This window comes from Numida meleagris, chromosome 20 (genome assembly GCF_002078875.1).
Source record: "Numida meleagris isolate 19003 breed g44 Domestic line chromosome 20, NumMel1.0, whole genome shotgun sequence".
Lineage (NCBI taxonomy): Eukaryota > Metazoa > Chordata > Aves > Galliformes > Numididae > Numida > Numida meleagris.
Genome location: NC_034428.1, coordinates 653,133 through 671,250, shown reverse-complemented (window position 1 = coordinate 671,250; position 18,118 = coordinate 653,133). Strand labels below are relative to the sequence as shown.

The 18,118-nt window shown below is 52.8% G+C and overlaps 1 protein-coding gene across 6 annotated transcripts in view; it reads right to left on the bottom strand.

Moving 5' to 3' along the window:
- CHD5 (chromodomain helicase DNA binding protein 5) overlaps nt 1-18,112 on the bottom strand; it is a 29,988-nt gene extending 11,876 nt beyond the window's left edge. For 4 of the 6 annotated variants that reach the window (XR_002444378.1, XM_021417302.1, XM_021417304.1 and 1 more), the window contains exons 1-19: nt 18,023-18,112; nt 17,230-17,360; nt 13,601-13,777; nt 12,727-12,845; nt 11,925-12,163; nt 11,157-11,281; nt 9,370-9,493; nt 7,842-8,008; nt 7,339-7,557; nt 6,250-6,456; nt 5,961-6,172; nt 4,111-4,242; nt 3,420-3,528; nt 2,701-2,892; nt 2,422-2,622; nt 1,878-2,015; nt 1,266-1,387; nt 696-869; nt 132-273 (exon numbers count right to left, since the gene is read on the bottom strand). Coding sequence is in view for 5 of the 6 variants with exons in the window: in XM_021417302.1 (XP_021272977.1) it covers nt 132-273; nt 696-869; nt 1,266-1,387; nt 1,878-2,015; nt 2,422-2,622; nt 2,701-2,892; nt 3,420-3,528; nt 4,111-4,242; nt 5,961-6,172; nt 6,250-6,456; nt 7,339-7,557; nt 7,842-8,008; nt 9,370-9,493; nt 11,157-11,281; nt 11,925-12,163; nt 12,727-12,845; nt 13,601-13,777; nt 17,230-17,360; nt 18,023-18,086 (2,994 nt within the window). In the remaining variant the exon portion in view is untranslated. Of the gene's footprint in view, nt 1-131; nt 274-695; nt 870-1,265; nt 1,388-1,877; nt 2,016-2,421; nt 2,623-2,700; nt 2,893-3,419; nt 3,529-4,110; nt 4,243-5,960; nt 6,173-6,249; nt 6,457-7,338; nt 7,558-7,841; nt 8,009-8,194; nt 8,269-9,369; nt 9,494-11,156; nt 11,282-11,924; nt 12,164-12,726; nt 12,846-13,600; nt 13,778-17,229; nt 17,361-18,022 lie in introns of those variants that run through there. The other 2 variants (XM_021417305.1, XM_021417307.1) reach the window with 2 other exon arrangements.

The following is an 18,118-nucleotide window of genomic DNA, read 5'->3' as shown; positions in this document are numbered from 1 at the left end:
CATTTGTATCAAATCACTCACACCAAGACCTGTACTTTTAACCAAAGACAGATCCTGGGAACAATCCCCACTGACAGACTGCACACACAATACAATGCAAAATGTCTCCATGGTGCACACAGTTCACGTACCACAGCGGCCACAGGGAAAAGGTACGGGTGGTTACAGCACTTCTTCAGATCCATCATGATGTTGAGCAGTGAGACCTGATTCCCTCCACCTTTCGAGTTCAGGGCTTCAAAATTCCTTGTTAGTATGAACTTGTAGTACTTCCTGTATGAAAGGGGATGGGACAGACATTGGCATTACGGGATTGCCAGAAATCGGACAGCACTTCAACTCCAGTTACACCAATAGAGCTTCAAAAGGGATGTCTGATATGGGGACTTTTCTTTAGGTGTTGGTTCAGCATCCCCAGGCTGGGGTCAGGTCTGTTTGGCTGTCCTGAGGGTATCACAGCCCCAGGAAGTGGGATGTGCTCAGGACACAGCAGGCAGGAGCCCACCGTGCATCAGTCGCTCCCTGCAGGGCAGCCAGCACTGTGCAGAGCATCCCCCAGGGGCACATAAAGGACTCCAGCTCTTCTCACAGAGGGGTTTCTCCAACCCACTGACCTCAGCGAGGCCCCGCTGTGCTGCAGATGGGGAAGCAGCACGAGGGCACCGGGTGCAGCCCAGCACCGTGCAGGCACTCACTTCTGCATCTGGCTCAGCTCCACTCTGACGATGAGCTCCGTCTTGGCCGGCATGTTCTTGAACACATCTGCCTTGAGCCGGCGCAGCATGTGGGGGCCCAGCAGGTCATGGAGCTTTTTGATCTGGTCCTCCTTGGAGATGTCTGCAAACTCCTCTAGGAAGCCCTCCAGGTTACTGTGAAAGCAAGCACAAGCACACAGTGCTGAGAGAAACGGACACACCACGGGTGAAGGCATTTGTTTCTGTAGGACTTAAACACAGAATTCCCAGGGCACACAGTGAGGTTACACTCCCATGCCTGTATCTGAGCAGAGCAAGAGCCAGACTGATTGCCAAGGGAAATTCATATTAAATGTGCCAGTAAGAGGTCTGAACAAGTTCCCCAATACACCACTGACTCCTCAGAGAGAGGAAGGAGCAGGGCAGATCTCAGCCCTCATCCACAGATCTCCTCACTCGTAGCTCTACCCATGGGGCCCACAGCATAGCATTCAGTGTGAACAAAATCTGTGTTACGTTACACACGCACATAACTGTTATGGCAAACTGCTGGGAACCTGTGTAACTTACTTAAACCTCTCAGGAGTCAGGAAATTGAGCAGGTGGAAGAGCTCTTCCAGGTTGTTCTGGAGCGGAGTCCCAGTGAGCAGCAGCTTGTAATCGATCTTGTAACTGTTTAATACCCTAAAGAACTTGGAAGTGATATCAAGTTGTAATTATGCGCCCATACAAAAACAAAACAAAACGCTGCAGTGTGTGTTCCACTTACAAAGCACTGGTGGTTTCCCCTTCGTTTAGAACAAACAACCTTGTGTCTTTTGCATGCAGAGCTGGAGCAGTGAACACAAAGCACATGAAGCTCCTGCCTGCATCGAGCCCTCCCCTCCCTGCCTGCTGGCTCCACGCTGCCGCAGGGGCAAGCAGAGCTCGTCAGCCCAAGCTTCACACAGCACCAGGCACCAGCCTGCAGGCACTACCAGCCAGGATGGCACACGGATCACTGCTGATGCCCAGTGGGCATTAAAGAGAACAACCCCGCCAAAATGCAGCTTGAGCACAGCCTGAGCAAGCTGGAGACATCTTCTGATTCCCAGGCAGGAAAAAACAGAGCACCAAACTGACTGCGTGGCAAGAGCTACAGCAGTGGGCTGGAAGAATTGCTCCCAGACACCTGCCACCTACTTTGGACTGGTTGTTCTTCAGCCTGTGTGCTTCATCCACCACCAGACAAGCCCACTCGATGGAGCCCAGCACCGCCTGGTCTATGGTGATCAGCTCATAGGAGGTGAGCAGGACGTGGAACTTGATCTGGGCTTCCTTCTGGAGGAGCAGAGGAAGAGAAAAGCCAGGATAGAAGAGAGCAGGGAAGGGGACAGCCTCCACCTCTGGAGCTGCTGTTTTTGACATCCAGTTCCAACTCAACAAGAAAACTGGGGGCTGCTTGTACTGCAAGGCACCAAAAGCAGGGCTCATACATGAATCACACCAGCAGGAAATCTGAACCCATCTGAACACCAGAATGAAACAGGGGACTACAGAAACAGAAAAGGGCCTGGCAGAAATGCTCAGAGGCCATCATAAATCTTCAACATCTATAAACAGTGCCAGCTTTCTGGAAAAGAGAAGATCAGAGACCTAAGAAAATTCCCTCTCTGGGTCAAATTCTGCTCTCTCTCCCTCTTACTAATGGTAAAAAACCAGGGTAGCACACAGACACAGCTCCCACCTTCATCCGGAACACCTTCTTGCCACTCCGGATGGCATTGTCTTCAAAAGAGAACTCATTTTCCCGGATGACAGACCGGCTCTCCTTGTCCCCAGTATAGGTCACGACATAGAAGTCGGGCGCCCACATCTCAAACTCACGCTCCCAGTTGATGATGGTGGAGAGTGGGGCACTGACCAGGTATGGCCCTTTGGAGTGGCCCTGCTCAGGGAGACAAAACCCCTGTTGCTCGCTCTGTACCAGGGGCTGAGCAGCTCACAGCCACCACAGGGTGCTCACCTCCTTGTACAGGGAATACAAGAACACAATGGTCTGCACAGTTTTCCCCAGTCCCATCTCGTCAGCCAGGATCGTATCAGTGCCCTGGGCCCAGGAAAATCTCAACCAGTTGAGCCCTTCCAGCTGGTAAGGATGGAGCGTGCCTCCCGTGGCATCAATGTACCAAGGCTGTTTGTCAAACTTAACTGTAGGCTGAAGGAAAAGACACAAAGCAGTAACCAACTCCCTCCTGCTTCTCTGTAGTCAATCATGCCCCTCTTTAGATTAGTGACTTAGAAAGGTTCCAAAAGAGATGCAGACACTATCCACACCACAGCCCTGCCCTCAGCACAGGCTTTGCTGTGTGCCACTGCAGCAGCCCTCAGCCAGCACATGAGCAGGAGGGCACCTGGCAGCCTCCTTCCCTCCTGCTGGAAAAGTCTGCAAGGCCCCTCGCAGCACATGCCCAGCTCTCCCTCTGTGTGTCACATATCTGTAGTTTTGGGGAAAGAAGACCCCAAATGCCCTTCTTCAGAACTGTCCTCTTGAATCTAAAGCATTGCTTCAGAAATGGACTGTTATCCCCCTGCATAGGGTAAAGCCATCCCATAGCTTCACATGAAAAAAGCCTCTCCCTGAAGGAACTAGGGAAGAGAACCTTACCAGGATGGGGGGCACAGACTGACCAATCTTTGCGTGGGCTCACACACCCTCATTCTGCCCCTGCCACTCTCACTTACGTCAACAAGAGGAGTTTCTGGAGGCTTTTCTAGCTTCTCCTCTTTCAGCTTTTTCCCCTTCTTGTTCAGCTTCTTCAGAGGACGTGTGTCCTCCCCCAGCATCAGCTCCCTGAAACAGTGAACATGCATTAGGAAAAAGCAGACAGACACTCTCCTGTGTTTCCAAGCCAGGGGTTAGAAACGCCTCTCAAACTCTACTGCCTCTTTCCCCACAGGAGCTTTTCTGGCCCAGTTCCCATGGGCGCTCATGGAGCATTAATTATCCCCTTCCAACAGTCCATGGAACATCATCCAAAATAAAGGACAGCAATCTCAGAGAATTAGATTTTCCCCCCACAACATTCAGTCAGTACAGCACCACAGAGCCTCCCTGAAGCACAGCAAGGCCATGAATAGTTCTAGCAGAATATACGGAGGGGAAGGGAAGCACAGGCTGGAAAACAACCAGCAGACTGCCTTTCAAAGCAGCCATGGAGTGGTGGAGCATTTCAGGAAAGACGTTGTCAAGGTCTAGCCTTCAGAAAGTGCTCAGCATCTCCTCTCTGTAAAGAGGTCCCTGCAAGTGGTTCCAGTGTGTGTTCAGTAAGGGTAACACGTACAAATCACTGGCCAGCTGCAAAGCCCAAGCAGGCTGCTGCAGCTCTGCATGACTCTGCCCTGTACTCTGTCCCACTGCCTGGCTGCCCCATACCTGTGATTCCAGTAGAGGAGCTTCAGGTTTTCATAGTATGGGATGTCTATGTCGTCGATCTCCCAGGTGCACTGGTCATATGGCAGATCTTTCCATTTGATCAGATAATGGATGTCTCCCTTTTTATCAAAGCTATAATGCATAGCACATAAAACATATCAATGAAATGAGAAAAAAAAGTGATGACAACAGCCTGTGCCTGCATTTCACCACATTGGCACAAAGTTCATTTCGAAATGAAAATCCTTTGAGAAAAGGAGCCCTACATGCCACCTGACATGCCAGCTCCACAAAAACCCAGGAGAATCACACAAGCATGCTGAAGAACAGCCCCAGAGAAGCTGTTTGTATGATAGAGCTCCATCTTTCTCTCATGCCCATATCATTCACATATACATAGGGACTGCTGTTAGCCAGGGGTGCATGTCTAAAAGCACCAAGTCCTATTTTACCAGCGCTGGATGAAGACTTCACTTCCTTTCTTTTTTCCTGCAACATTTATTACCCTATGAAGTTTTAGTTACACTGAAAAATGAACAAACACACTACAGAGTCCAATTATATACCTGTGACAAACTAAACCTTGCCTTCCTAGCAGAAAAACGCAAAGCTTTCAGGAAAATTAGCCAGACAGATTTATTTATTTTCTGTCAAGTAGTCTCCAAGTAATGCTGCCACTTGAAATTTCAAGTTGCCACTTGAAATGCAGGGCTTCAACGAGAAGGTGTCTCGATGTAAAAAAATTAAAGTAAAAAAATACCAGCACTGCAGATTTCCTATGCAGGGCATTTCTTCTGCACAAAAGAAGGGCAAACGTCAAGACTAAAGAACAGACTAATGCACTTGCTCAAATTGCTCTCCTTGGGCACAGTTCTATCAGCAGCAGGAGGAGGTAAGTGGGCATTGCACACCTCTTGGGCACATGTCACACCCACATCCCTGCTGCTAGCTTGCCTTTGATGTGAGTGCAGATGGGCTGCACGGGTTCTGAGAGGAACAAATGACCTGTACAGAAATGGTCTGGTGTTCAAATGCAGTTTAGGTCAGCAATAGCAGCCACAGGGTGCAATCAGTGGAAAAAAGACTAATCACCAGGTAGCAGCAGCAATTTATGGAATAATTGGGTTGTACCAGGGATCCAAACAATATCGCTGGGAAGAATGGAACAGCTCTTTGCAGTCACCTTTTGGAAAAATTCCCTATTTCTATTTTCAATGTGCAACGTAACTGAAAGAAAATAAGGCATTAATTCACTTCTGGCCTTGGCAACCACCTCAAAACAAGCCAGCAACTGAAATTCTACCAGACTGAGAACTTGTTTCTGCAGAATGATGACAAGAACTTCCAATGCAATGGAGGAGTGCTCAGCCAAGCTCTCCCCTCCTGTAGCTAGGCTGGCAGCTCAGGCTGCTCCCCAGTACCTGGGCACTGTCCTGGGACCAGGAACAGGCACACATCAGCTGCTCCTGATACGCAGCTCCAAGCCTCTCCTGTCAGTCAGGCGTCCAGCAAGTTCTCAGCAAAAACACAGGTAACTACTACAGAATTAAAAGTTGCCATAAGTTAGGCTTGACACAGAAATCCACAGCTGGCAGTATGGTAGGCGTCCCAAAGCTCAGTAAAACCACAACAGTGATCAGAATAAGAGCTCTGCACAAAGAGAAGACTAGCACAGAAAGCAGAGGTGCGGCCCAAAGCTTCAGCCATACATCCTGCGGGGGCCGTGGGGAGGTGGCAGGTCTCAGCCTGCTCCTTCTCTCCCTGTACTGACATCACCCAGTGCTTGGCCCACCTGGGCATCCTGGCACACGCCCTCCTGCTGCCTATCCACACGTCTGCCCACTCCTCACCTGTGGTTCAGGATGCGGTGGATCATCATCCACTCGGGCTTGATGCCGTAGCGGTAGAACCGCTCCTCCATCTTTGCGTAGTGCGGGTCTTTGTTCTTCCTCTTCTCCCTCTGGCTGTCCTCGTCCCCAGAGCCATAGTCAAAGGCCGGTGGCTCATCCATGTCATTCTTCCTTTGGTAGTTGCGGTACATCACGGTGTGGTAGAGCTCCAGCTGCAGCAGGACAGAGCCGCGTCACTCCCTGGGCCGCCAAGAGGAGCCGTGGCACGCTGTGCCAGCCCCGCACTCACCTGCAGCTCCTTGACCCAGGAGCAGTGCCAGTAGGAGAGCCCTGCCCACTTGACGAAGAACTCGCGCTCTGGGATGCCCTCCAGCACCTTCGGCAGCGGCAGAGCCAGCTCCGCGTCCGGGGCAGGCAGCGCAGAGGGCAGCGGGGCCGGCGGCTCCTTCCATGCCCAGTGCAGGATGCGTTGTACTTTTCCCTTCAAAGGAGGGCACTGAGGAGGAAAAAAATAAATACACAAGAGCAGGGAGTTTAACACAAGCCCTGTCAGCTTTGTGCCCCACCAATCCCTCCCTCCCTTCGCAGAACGCAGAGCACTGTGACCACACTGCATCCCTCGGCTCAGAGGTGCAGTGCCCACAGGCTCTGGCAGGCAGGATGTGCCCAAACCCACCGTGGGGAGGATGGTCTGCAGGGCAGGGGGGTCTGGAGGGCAGGGGTGCTGGGGACCCACACAGGCTGCAGCCGATGAGCAGCACAGCAAAGGGGGAAAGCAACCAGGCCCCGGGCAGAGCCTGTGCCAGGCCTGCTGCTGAGAGTAGAGGAGAGCACCCCAGGGAACCACATGGGCTGGAACAAGCTCAGGCCCTGACTGCTCTTCACTCACCCTGCAAACAGGGTCAGCTGCCCTGGGCATAGCCAAGGCACAGCTCTGCTCCATTCCCAGGAGAAGTTACTTATTTGCTATTGCTAACCAGGCAGACAGAAGTCAGGCGGTGAGGGTGCACGGAGTGGATGAAGGCTGCGAGGTGCACATGTGCCTGAGGAGAACATCCATGACACCCCCCCGTGGGGACAGGCTTTACCACTAGGGCAGGCTGAGCTCAATAAATGTTTCATTACTTCCACATTTAATTGCCCAGCACAATTCAAGGCCCCACAAATCACACCCACCCTCTGCAGCAAGCCTGCCTTAAGGGTAGAGCCCTCCCTATGCTGGGCATACATCAAATGGGACCTGACAGGCAATCTAGAAGCAGGCAGGGAACTCAGCAGCCTGCACAGGGAGAGCGCACAGGCAGCCGAGCTGCAGGGGACAGGCAGGGCCCCAGGGTGCAGGAGCAGGGACAGGGTGATAAATGCAGGAAACACTCACTGTACAGCGAGGGCAGAGCCATTCACCGTTTGGGATTTCTGGCAGGGGTGGGTTCAGGCAGTGCAGGTGGTAAGAGGACGGGCACGTGTCACAGCATAGCAGCTCCCCTCCGTCCTTACAGACACGGCAGAACTCCATGTGGTCATCCTCCTCCTCTTCACCACCTTCCTCCTCCTCATCCTCCTCCTCCTTTGGCTCCCACTGGATGCCCTCCTTCTCCTGGGGCAGCACAGCCAGAGTGAGGCTGAGGGGGACAGCTGCATCCCCACAGCACTGAGGGGTCCCAAGAGGGAGGCACGCTCCCATACTCCCCCCCATCCCACTCATGCAGGTGATACACAAGCTCTATAGCCTGGGCCCAGTGCAGACAGGTAAGTGCTCCCAAGCACCCCATCCCCAGCCTGACCGTGTGTCCCCTGGCTTGGGCCAGAGCCTCCCCATCACCCACACCCTCTGCTGGCGCCCCCCCACCTGGCAGCACTCCCACAGGCACCCACACTCACGCAGTGTGGGCAGCTCCACTTGCCCTCGGGGGCTTTCTCCAGCTCGGGGTCCAGGCAGACGAGGTGGTAGGCACGTGGACAGGTGTCACACAGGATGATCTCCCCTCCCTGCTGGCACACCTCGCAGTAGTCCTGGTGGTCCGTCTCGTAGCCATCCCCTTCTTCAACTACAAGCAAGGGACAGGCACATGGTCAGTGAGACAGCAGAGCTTCCAGCTCTCCCAAGACAGCTGCTCATCTATGGTAAAGTTAAGGAAAAAGGAACACATTTCACCTCAGCCCCTCCTGCTACGTCCCCCTGCCTCTCTGTCCCTCAGCATCACAGTTTATCTTTGCACACAGCATCATCTCACCTCTGTCTCTCTTTCTCTCTCCACACTGTATCATCCTTTGGTTCCTTCAGGCTCTCAATGGAGAATGCCAGAACCTGGAGAGGTTGCAAGGGAGGCAGTCAGAGAAACCTCCACAGACCCCAGCGCCAGCAAATGAACCATGCAACAGTAACGCAGCTGAGGACCCTCCTCCGGGGACTGCTGCACTCTCCTTGGGCGCTCGCTGGGTGCAGAACAGGAGCTCCTCCAGCCCCACACAGAGGGAGGATGGAAGGGAGGAGTGAGGGCCACGAGGCCCGCACCTCGCAGGAGGCAGAACACTCACCTCCTGGCTGTCCCCAAGCACAGAAGGCACCTTCTGGTTTCTCAAAAGCAAAACTCATCAGCAAAAGCAGCAAAAGCACAGTGCCTCGGTGCAGAGGGACTGCTCTCAACAGGGATGGAGGTGTCATCAACCAGACCAACACAAAGCCTCTGCCAGTGAAGGAATATCCACACCAACGTGGCCCACAGCCACTCAGACCCTGCCAGACACCTGTCACTGCTGCCCACACACCTCCATCTCCCTGTGCTGTCACCACAGCCCTGGCCTGCCACCAACCACACGTCTCACACAGACAGACACCATCCGCCAGCACTGCCTCACCTGCAGCCAGACCAGCTCCTTGGGAGCCAGCCACAAGCCGTGCTTCTCCCAGGGCTGTGCCCGTGCAAACTACTTCCCCTGGAGCCCCACAGATTCCAGAACGTGCTGCTTCAGGACAGACCCTGAGGGACCAGACGTGCAGGAGGGTGGCAGCTGCCCACACTGTGCCACAGTGCCCAAAGCACCACACAATGCTGCAGTTGCCCTCCTGACACAGTGTAAGCCACAGCACAGAGATGGCTTAGGGCGAGAGGAGCCCCAGGCCATGGAAGGAAAGTAGTGATGGAGAGGCCCTGGCATCAGGCTGCTCCTTCACCAGCAGCAGTGCTGCGGGGAAGCCCTACGGCAGAGCGTGCTTTCTGCAAGCCCACCGACAGCAGAGTCCAGACACCAAGAAAGCACGTCTCATCCCACACACACACACAGACAAGCACACCCTTTCCCACAGAATGAGTGCTGGACACTGCTTGGAACTGCAAGGACCAGGAAAGCACCATCGGAAGAGGGAAATCCAAACAGAACAGGAACAGAGTACAAAGGGATGGCCTACTCCTCTTTTTCTTTCTCCTCCTCTTCCCTCTCTTCCCCAGGCCAGCCGAGCACTCGGAGCGCACAGAGGAGCTGTTGATGCTGGCACTGTCAAAGTCGGATTCCTCCCGCTCTTCCTCTTCACTCTGCAGAGGAGAAAACAGAACCACACACTGTCCAGGCGCTGGCATCCAAGCAGGCACTTGCAGGGAGCACTGCTTTGCAGCAGAACAAAGCACCAGCAGTTGCACGAAGCCACGCAGGATCACTGATCAGCAGCCGAGCTCCTCGGGGCACCCTCAAGAGAAGCACCATAGGGCTCCCATAGGAACTGGCTGTCTAGGGCACCGGGGACGGTGGCAGGGTTATCACACTCCTGGCACGGGCAGCCAGGGTTCATAAGAATGTGTCACAAGGCATTAGGAAGCAGGTAAATCTCCTCCATCAGATCGATGTTCCAGCCAGGCAATCAATCAGCACAGACTACAACGAGAGCCAGAGGACAATTATCTCACACTGCTCAGCGCAGCACAGAGGCAGTTAGCCGGGTTCAGCAGCACCATCAAGGTACAATCACTGAGCAAATCTCAGAGCACATTTAAAATGCATACATCAGTGACTCAAGTTCACGCTGTGTTTGTCTGTCAAGAGATGGGCTCTGGGTTTCCCTCAAAACATAACAATCTGTCTGAATTCTTATCCTGGAGGGCAGATTTACACATACAAAGCCCCAGTTTGTATGCTCTTGTGTGCTTAGCACTCTGACTGCAGGAGCAAGCCCAAGCTCCTCCTCAGTCTTAGAAATGCAAATGCACGGATCTACAGTGCACTCAGACATGGGATGGATTTTCTTTGATGTGGGACTGAGCGACTGCCCCAGCTTGCTCCTCCCTCTTCAACTTCTGATACACAAAGTTACTTACAAACTGGTTGTTATGTGAACAAGAGCTAGACAGGCCCAGAACTCCACTAAAGGTAGGGACTTTGAGCAATATTATCAAGATCTGCAGGAGAACCATTCCTATTGAGTAGCTATTTAGGAGATGCGCTCCTTAAAACACTCTGCTTACATCTGATGTTCGTACACTGACAAGAGTGCTACATGGAAACTGCAGCAGAGCCCTGCTCCCATGCACTTACTGGGATGCTCAGCTGTCCCCAGGACATGCTGCAGAGCCACAGATGCCAGGAGGCAAGCTACAGCAACTTAATTAAAGCGTTTGATAATTCTCTTTGACATGAAGTTCAGCTGGAGTGCAAGCCCTGAAGAATTCCTTTGCAAATGAAATCTGAAATGATGGCATCATCAGCCCCATCACTGAAAATAAACGTGGTTATTTGGTTTTAGCACCACACATGCCTAGACGTGACATCTTTATGAACGCAAGCTTGGACACAGGTCTCTATCAAGGGATGAACAAACATGCTGAACAGAGACTGGCATCTCAAAGAGGGGCTGTAATAGCAGCCTTCCTCCAGGCTGACCACAGCCACCCCCAACCAAAGATGGCGTGGGCCCCTCCTGCAGATGGGATGCCCTGCCACCCTGAGGGCCAGCGAGGGAAGGATGTGCCATGCAAGGCTGGAGGGCAGGGACAGTGCAGAGATTTGTGATCCTCATTGTCTCTATGAGGAGACAGGCACTGCAAGAGGGATAGACAAGTTGGCAAGGACAGGGCAATCCTGCCTGAACAGCACACACTGCCCTACACAACGGGGATTTCTAGGGGAAGGGAGCTTGTCCAGGCATTTCTCTGCTGCACCCTCTCACACCAAGGCCTCGCACAGAAATGGGCAGTGCACACTTACAGAGGAGCCCTTTTTCCTTTTGCTGGGGATTCCTCCAAACCGGAATTTCAGGCCTGCCATCTTTTTTCCCTTCCCCTTTTTCTTCCCATCTTTGGAGCTCTTGATTTTTTTCTTCACACCTGGACCTGGAATAACAAAAGACTCATCTGGCACTCTTCAAACAGCTGTCCCCAGAATCATTCCATCCCAATCCCAGAATTCACATGAAAGACAAGAAAGCACTGGGGACCCCACAGAGCAGGCAAGTGGCCAGCACTGTTCCAAGCGTCCTCAGGCTGCCAGCCCAGACCCAGTGCTTGTGAGAAACTGGGAGGACAATCTGACACAAGGAACACAACTACTCTGGGATGCAGGAGAGGGACTGCAGGCTGCAAACCGCAACGGGGTTGGGAATGCCAGATGCAGAGTTAGAGGCCTGCAAAGCAGGGAGTAAAGATCACTCCCTGCTGGGGTGGCCCAAAAGACACTGCGGGATCTGAGGCTGCAGTGCAGGGAAGCTGCTGCAAGCTGCGCTCCTGGTCAAGTGCCAGCTCTGAGCTGTTTGTTCTAAAGCTCTCGAGGCATCAGCAGTTGATGAGTGCTTAATGCGAATAGCAATCTTCCTGAGGAGGAACACACTGCAAATAAAGGGAGATCTCTCCTTTTTCCACCACTGCCCAGCTTCTACAGCAATTCACACAGAACCTTCCAAGCAGGAAGAAAGAAGTGCGAATCTGCTGTCAGAAACAGGAAAACCTTCACAGTAAGCTCGCTGTGCTCAGTACCTACCCTTGCCTTCCTTGGTTTTTGCTTTCCTGATGACAGGGGGCAAGGCAGACTGCTGGGAGCTGGCAGCCAGCGGAGGGGCAACAGAGACAGTCTCCACTGCTGCAGCCACGGCTGCCGCTGCTGCTGCTGCTGAGCTGCCCTTGAACGGGTTGTTGGCACTGAACTCTCGCCACTTGGCACCAAGAACAGTCATCATCTTGGACATGGGGATCTTGGGGTTCTTCTTGGCAATCAGAGGCCTGAAGGGTGGGAAAAAGGGAAAACCACAGGTTAAAGGAAATGCATGTCTGCTCCTGCTCGTCACGTGCTGCAGGGAGGTTCTTCAGCTCTTGAGCGCCAGCAGTGCAGGACTCACGGCAGCAGGTCGCTGTGGGGCACTGGGACTGGCTCCACTGGAAAGGCAGCAGAAACCAGAACTTTATTATTGAGGAAATAAAGAAAAGGGCATGCTTAGATTTCTCAGAGACTGCCATACCTGCTGTGTTTTGAACAACTCACAGTACAAGCAAAAATTGCTATTGTTACTTTTTTTTTTCCCCCTTTTCAAACAGGAACTTTTCAAATAAACAAACACAAAAAACAGAATTTGAGAGAGTGGGCATGGAGAGAGAAACTATCCAGTTGCTTTCCAGTCAATTATCCTGTAATTAAAATGGAGTCCTGAAGACCTTTCTTGTCATGGAGGGAGAAGCAGTAAGGAGCTTGTGAAGTAAATTTTGCATGGCAGCTTCACTCTCTTATCTGAGTTATGTCCAAATCTCAGTCACTACCCAAGACCCCACCGATGCCTATGGTTTTGTACCTGAGAAATTGGCTGAAAGCCTTGTAATTAGTAAGAGTATGGTAATCTTCTTCGGAGAAAACGTAATCTACATCATCAAGGCCCCATTCTTCCATCAGCTGGGCTGAGCTCTTAGGCTCCTGTAGAATTACAGAGAGACATTGTTAATGTCAGTGACAGCTCTGCAGACAAACAGCGTCTGTCACACACCCCACGTCAAACTCCCTCCCTACTCAGCGGCACACAGAGATTTGTTTCTGTAACACAAAAAACAAAGCATGCACAAGTGCTTAATAAACTAATGCTTCACACACTTCCAAGAAGCAAATTAATACAGCACCGTCCAAATGCCCCTCATACCACATAATATAATGCAAAGCCTTGCCAGGTTTCATGTCTCCAGGAAACATAATCTCTGTATCTAACAAAAATAACATGGGATCATAGCCTTTCATCTGCCAGTAAAAACGCCAGGCTGTGCTTGAGAGCCCTTGATGAGAGTCCACCGCAGACCGGGTTGCTGCTGGAATTGCAAATGCTTCATGGTTTTAAAAACAAAAACAACCGCAAAACGAGCATTGTTACGGCTGCTTCTCTGTTTGTTTCAAATAAAATCAACCATTGCTTTCAGTACCACAAAAGGTATCGTGAGGAATTCTGAGCACGCATCACCAGGTGGCTAACTCAGTCTGCCTGCTGGGGAGCACTGTGCTTACACCTCCGTGCTTTAAACAAAGGTAACTTATCCATCAGTGCAAGGTGAGTGACCCGCAGTTACAGCCCTGCTGTAACTCAGTGACTCACTGAACAACGTACTCAGGTGCCAGCAGGGACCTGGCAACACCGCGAGATCCAATGCTCGAGCACCAGCTCAGGATGAACAAATCTTTGGTACCTTTAGCCCTCCATCATCGTCATCCTCCTCTTCATCCTTCTTTTTCCGTTTGGTTTTTTTCTCCTTCTTTTCCTTCAGTTTTTTCTTTTTCTTTTTGTTGGGGGAATAGTCACTTCCTTCACTCTCAGATTTCTCCTCAATCTCCTCTTCATTGTCTGATATCTCATCATTGCTCCCCTACAACAGAAGGGGACAGTGGAGGAAGAGCAGCACCTGCCCTCCCTCCACCACAGGCACACAAGTGGATATCCCTTCTGCCTCCATGTTGTAACACACTCCTCTGAAAGCGACACAATGCTGCAGTACCACAGCGTTCACATACCGTTCTGATGTGCAGTGGTGTAAACAGAAAGCCAGGACACAGCAAGTAAATGAACGTACGTATTAAAAACAGCCGTATAGTAAAGCAATGAGTAACTCCTCCAAGAGGTGGCTAACCGTTCAGCTAAAAGATCTTAAACTTTCAGACAGACGGCACTTGGGTAACTTTTTTGATTGACATAACACATGGTAGCGTGTGGTGTTCTGTCTCGTATTTGTTTAGAGTTTCACATGAGTACAGTAATGTTTTTCTACCACAGTGTGAACAATTAAGAACCTAAAGGAACAGGACATCTCCTGAGTCACGTGCATGTCTTTTAGCTCACCAGACAGATGTTGAGAGACAAGACAGACACACGGAATCCCCACCAGGCTTTTGGCCTTTTGCTTCAGCAGCAAGACGAACCTCTGCAGAAGGGCCTGGGCCCTGCCGGATGGCTGACAGACACAGTCAGCAGGGACCAAGCTTTCATGGCCACACCAAGAATGGAAGAGCCAGAGCATGGAGCCCAGCAAGGCAGAATTCAGGTTTCTTTCTGGAAATGACAGTGGCTTGCTGCAACAAAGTCATTCCCACTCTAATGAAAGCCACTGCTCACCGGGCAGGTCACTCACATCTCAAGAAAGACAGCGACCACGCATGCATTTGGGCAGCCCTCCTTCCTACACCCTCGCCAAGCTCAAGCCGTAATCCTGAACGCTCCAGATCCGGACGGCGGAGCCCTGTCCTGCCCTGGAAGCCGCTCCGCCGGGAGCAGCCGGGCCGCCGCGTTCAGCACCACGGACAGCGCCCGGCCGGCACAGCGCCTCCCCGCGCCAGGAGCTCCCAGCTCGGCCGGCACCGCGGCCACTGGAACGTCCATCCGTTTTGCCACGCAAAAATCAATTGCTCTCACTGCAGAGATTCATTTTTGCATAGCGGCCATTACTGATGTCGGGTCCTTTTTGGTTTGGAAAAAAAAAAGAGCTTTTCCTTTAGCAGTTATAATTTAGCACTGAATAATTGGTTGCCGTGGCAACTACTGCAGTACAGGTTGAAATTCCCACTCTCCCCGCTTTCTTGTCTGACGAGGACCTTCATCTACATATGCTGAGGTTCCAACCGCAGCCGGTTATTTTATGCAGATCTTTCTGGGGGGTTTGCAGCATCAAGTCTAGCACCAGAGCTAGAGTGAGCATTGCCACAAACGCCAGAATGAGCTGCAATGAGGCGAAACAAATTCCCATATAAGAGCAACACGGCATCACTTCTGCCACAGGCCCCAGCAACAAAAACACGGGGTGCTCCGGGCTGAGGTCAGCCATGGTGTAAGCACTGGCATCGTGGCACAGGTTCACAAGGCACCCCCACCTCTCTCTTCCTCTAACAGGAGGAAAGAACATCCTACACCCCCAGAAGCTCTGGGAAGGTGTTCAGGAAGAGAAACTACAAACCGAGAGTCCCTTTTCTTTTACCTCCTTACTGGGAAGGCAGCCTGGGTGCTGGTCAGAAATGCAGCTCAGTGCCTACCCACAGCACTCCAGCTCCTCGCTGACTTTGGTGGAAGACGGAACAACCTCCGACAGGCAGAGTCGAGCCTGATTAACACTGCCCGCACAAGGCATTAATTAAAGAAGAAAACGCCCTCAACATCCATTCCACTATTTTCCCCCCACCCCCAATAAGGACACAGTCAGACACAGCACAGGCTGCACATGTTGCTCCCACAGCCTCAAGCGGGCTGACGCGAACAGAGAACTGCCAGGACCGAACATACCACGCATTTCTATCTTTTTTTTTCCCCCTATTAAAAAGCAGCACAGGAAAAAACGCATCCCACGTTGCAAAATGCACAGGAAGCAAGGCAGCCTGAGCCAGCTTTGTGTGGTATCTGCAGAAAGAGAACATCACCATGGCCACGAAGGAGGGGAAAAGCCTCCTCTGGGCTCTGGCTTCTGCTCGCAGCCTGCTAGATCATAACACGCTGGACTCAATCAGGTTCTTCTACATACACAGCACATAATGCTCCTGTCAGCAGCAAAAGCACTTCGAAGTGCCACCTCATCGAGCCAGCCTGCTCGTACAAGTCCCAGAGGGAGTGGCAGCAATGACTGGAAGAGAACAGCATCATTGATCCCCTGCTTGCCAAGGGAAGGGGTGGGGATGCTTCTGGCTTGGCTGCATGAGTATATCTGATGCTCACCTTCAGGCACAAGTTTCCTGGTGCTCACAGCCCTCAGCCAAGACACAGCCTGCCCGCCAGAGCATGCAGAGACAGCCCAGCCACCTCCTGGGACACACAGGGGAGCCCAGGGTTAGAGGTGGGCAGTGGGAAGAACCATTCAGGTGCCATTAGACTCAAGGACGTGATGCCTTGCCTTTGTTTTCACACAGAAGACTCAAAAAAACATTCCACATGCTAAATCCTGAGATCTCCCTACCCTGTCTTCCTTGTTAAATGTCTCGGTCAAGTGCAGCCCACAACAGAACACCTGTGGGTGTTTTCCAACAAAACACCTGCACACTTTCTGTCGGCCACAACTCTTCACCATTTTGGCACCAAAGACCCCAGGAAGCAGCATCCTCATCCTCGCACTCTCCTCACCAGCTCACCATGCAGCGTGGGACAAGCAAGGCATAGGAGTTAGCACAGGGAGAACAAGACAACGTGCAGACAACTCTCACAGCTGAGGACCGTAACTAACATTTATTGCATGTGTTTCCAGCATTAAAGGAAATACACTGAAAGGAACGGATTCTCCAGCGACCAGAAAGAGGAAGGCCCAGAGCACAGATGGATGCCTGCTCCTCATCTTCCATTATATCACCATCACATCAGTGATGCCACACAGGCACGGCCTGCCTTCCTGACGCAGTGCAGTACAGATCTACCAGAGAAGTGCTGAAGCAAGTGTTCTAAGAGCAGGCAGCGGGAGAGAGGAGCCCCCAGAAGGCACCGCAGGCACCCAAACCTCGTTGGCTGGGAACCATCCCAGTGCTTTGTGACTATGCCCTGCACGCTGTAAGCTTCCATACCATTCATTTCTTTGGACGACACAATCAAGTCTCCACCAGGAACAAAAAAAAAACAGTGAAGGAGAAACAACAAGCACCTCAGATCATCGGAGATGGACAAGAACCACCCAAACCCAATCCTCAGTCACCTCCCAGGGCCACGAGCATCCTCAGGCACTAGGGAGCTGCCTGCCCTGGGAGCCCCCCAGGTGTCTCTGCTGTCACCACGGGCATCTGGATGCCCTGGGCAGCCTACGTCCACACCACGTCTGGCAGGAACCCACCAGCCTCGTTTCAGAGCATGCAGCATTACCTCTTTCTTCCTCCTCTTGACTTTGGCCGCCTTGCCATCTTTCAGCTTCTTGGATTTCTTTTTTTTCTGCACAGCAACTTGCTCCTCTGCAAAAAACTCCTCCAGTCCTTCCAGAACCCCATCATCTTCTTCTGAGGACAAGAAGGACAACTCACATGGGCAGGCTTCCTAGGCACAGCTCAGGTTTGCCCTCCCTGGGCTGCCCACAGCCGCTCAGCGCTGCACCCTCGGAAGAACACCGACATCTCATGCCCAGAGCTGCGCTCAGCCCCAGGCTCACATTGGCATCCTCACCCCAATGGACAGCGCGGTTTGGGTCACCACGCCGTGCCCTGTCCATCAGGACACCAGCACAACACCTGCCCTCACAGACCGGGCTCCGTGCCGTTAGGAAGCACGAGGCTGTCACCCTTTTACCTTTTCCATCTCCCAGCAGAACCCGTTAGAATCGGTCACCGGGAGCGCGTTGGCTCCAGTGCGGCCAACATCCAACAGGCACCGGCCGCGCTCACGCGTGGCCCTTCCTCACCATCCTCACCTCGCTCCTCGTTGACACCTCGTGTTTCTTCACGACGCCCTCAGCGGCCCCGCGCAGCACGCAGGGCGCTACCAGCGGGGCCGGGCGGCCACGGGGCGGGCTCCCCTCACACGGCCCCGCCGAGGGCACCGCGCCAGAGCCCGTGATGCCCCGGCCCCGCGAGCGCCGCGGACACGCCCACCCCTCCTTCCCTCCCTCCGTCCGTCCGTCCGTCCCTCGAGCCGCCACCCCGCGGCGCGTTGCCCCGCCGCCCACCTGACACGTCCTCGTCGTTGTCCGCCTCCTCCAGCAGCTCCTCGCCGGCCGCCGGGCCCCGCATGCCGGCCGGGAGCGCCGGGCGCGGCCCCTCCG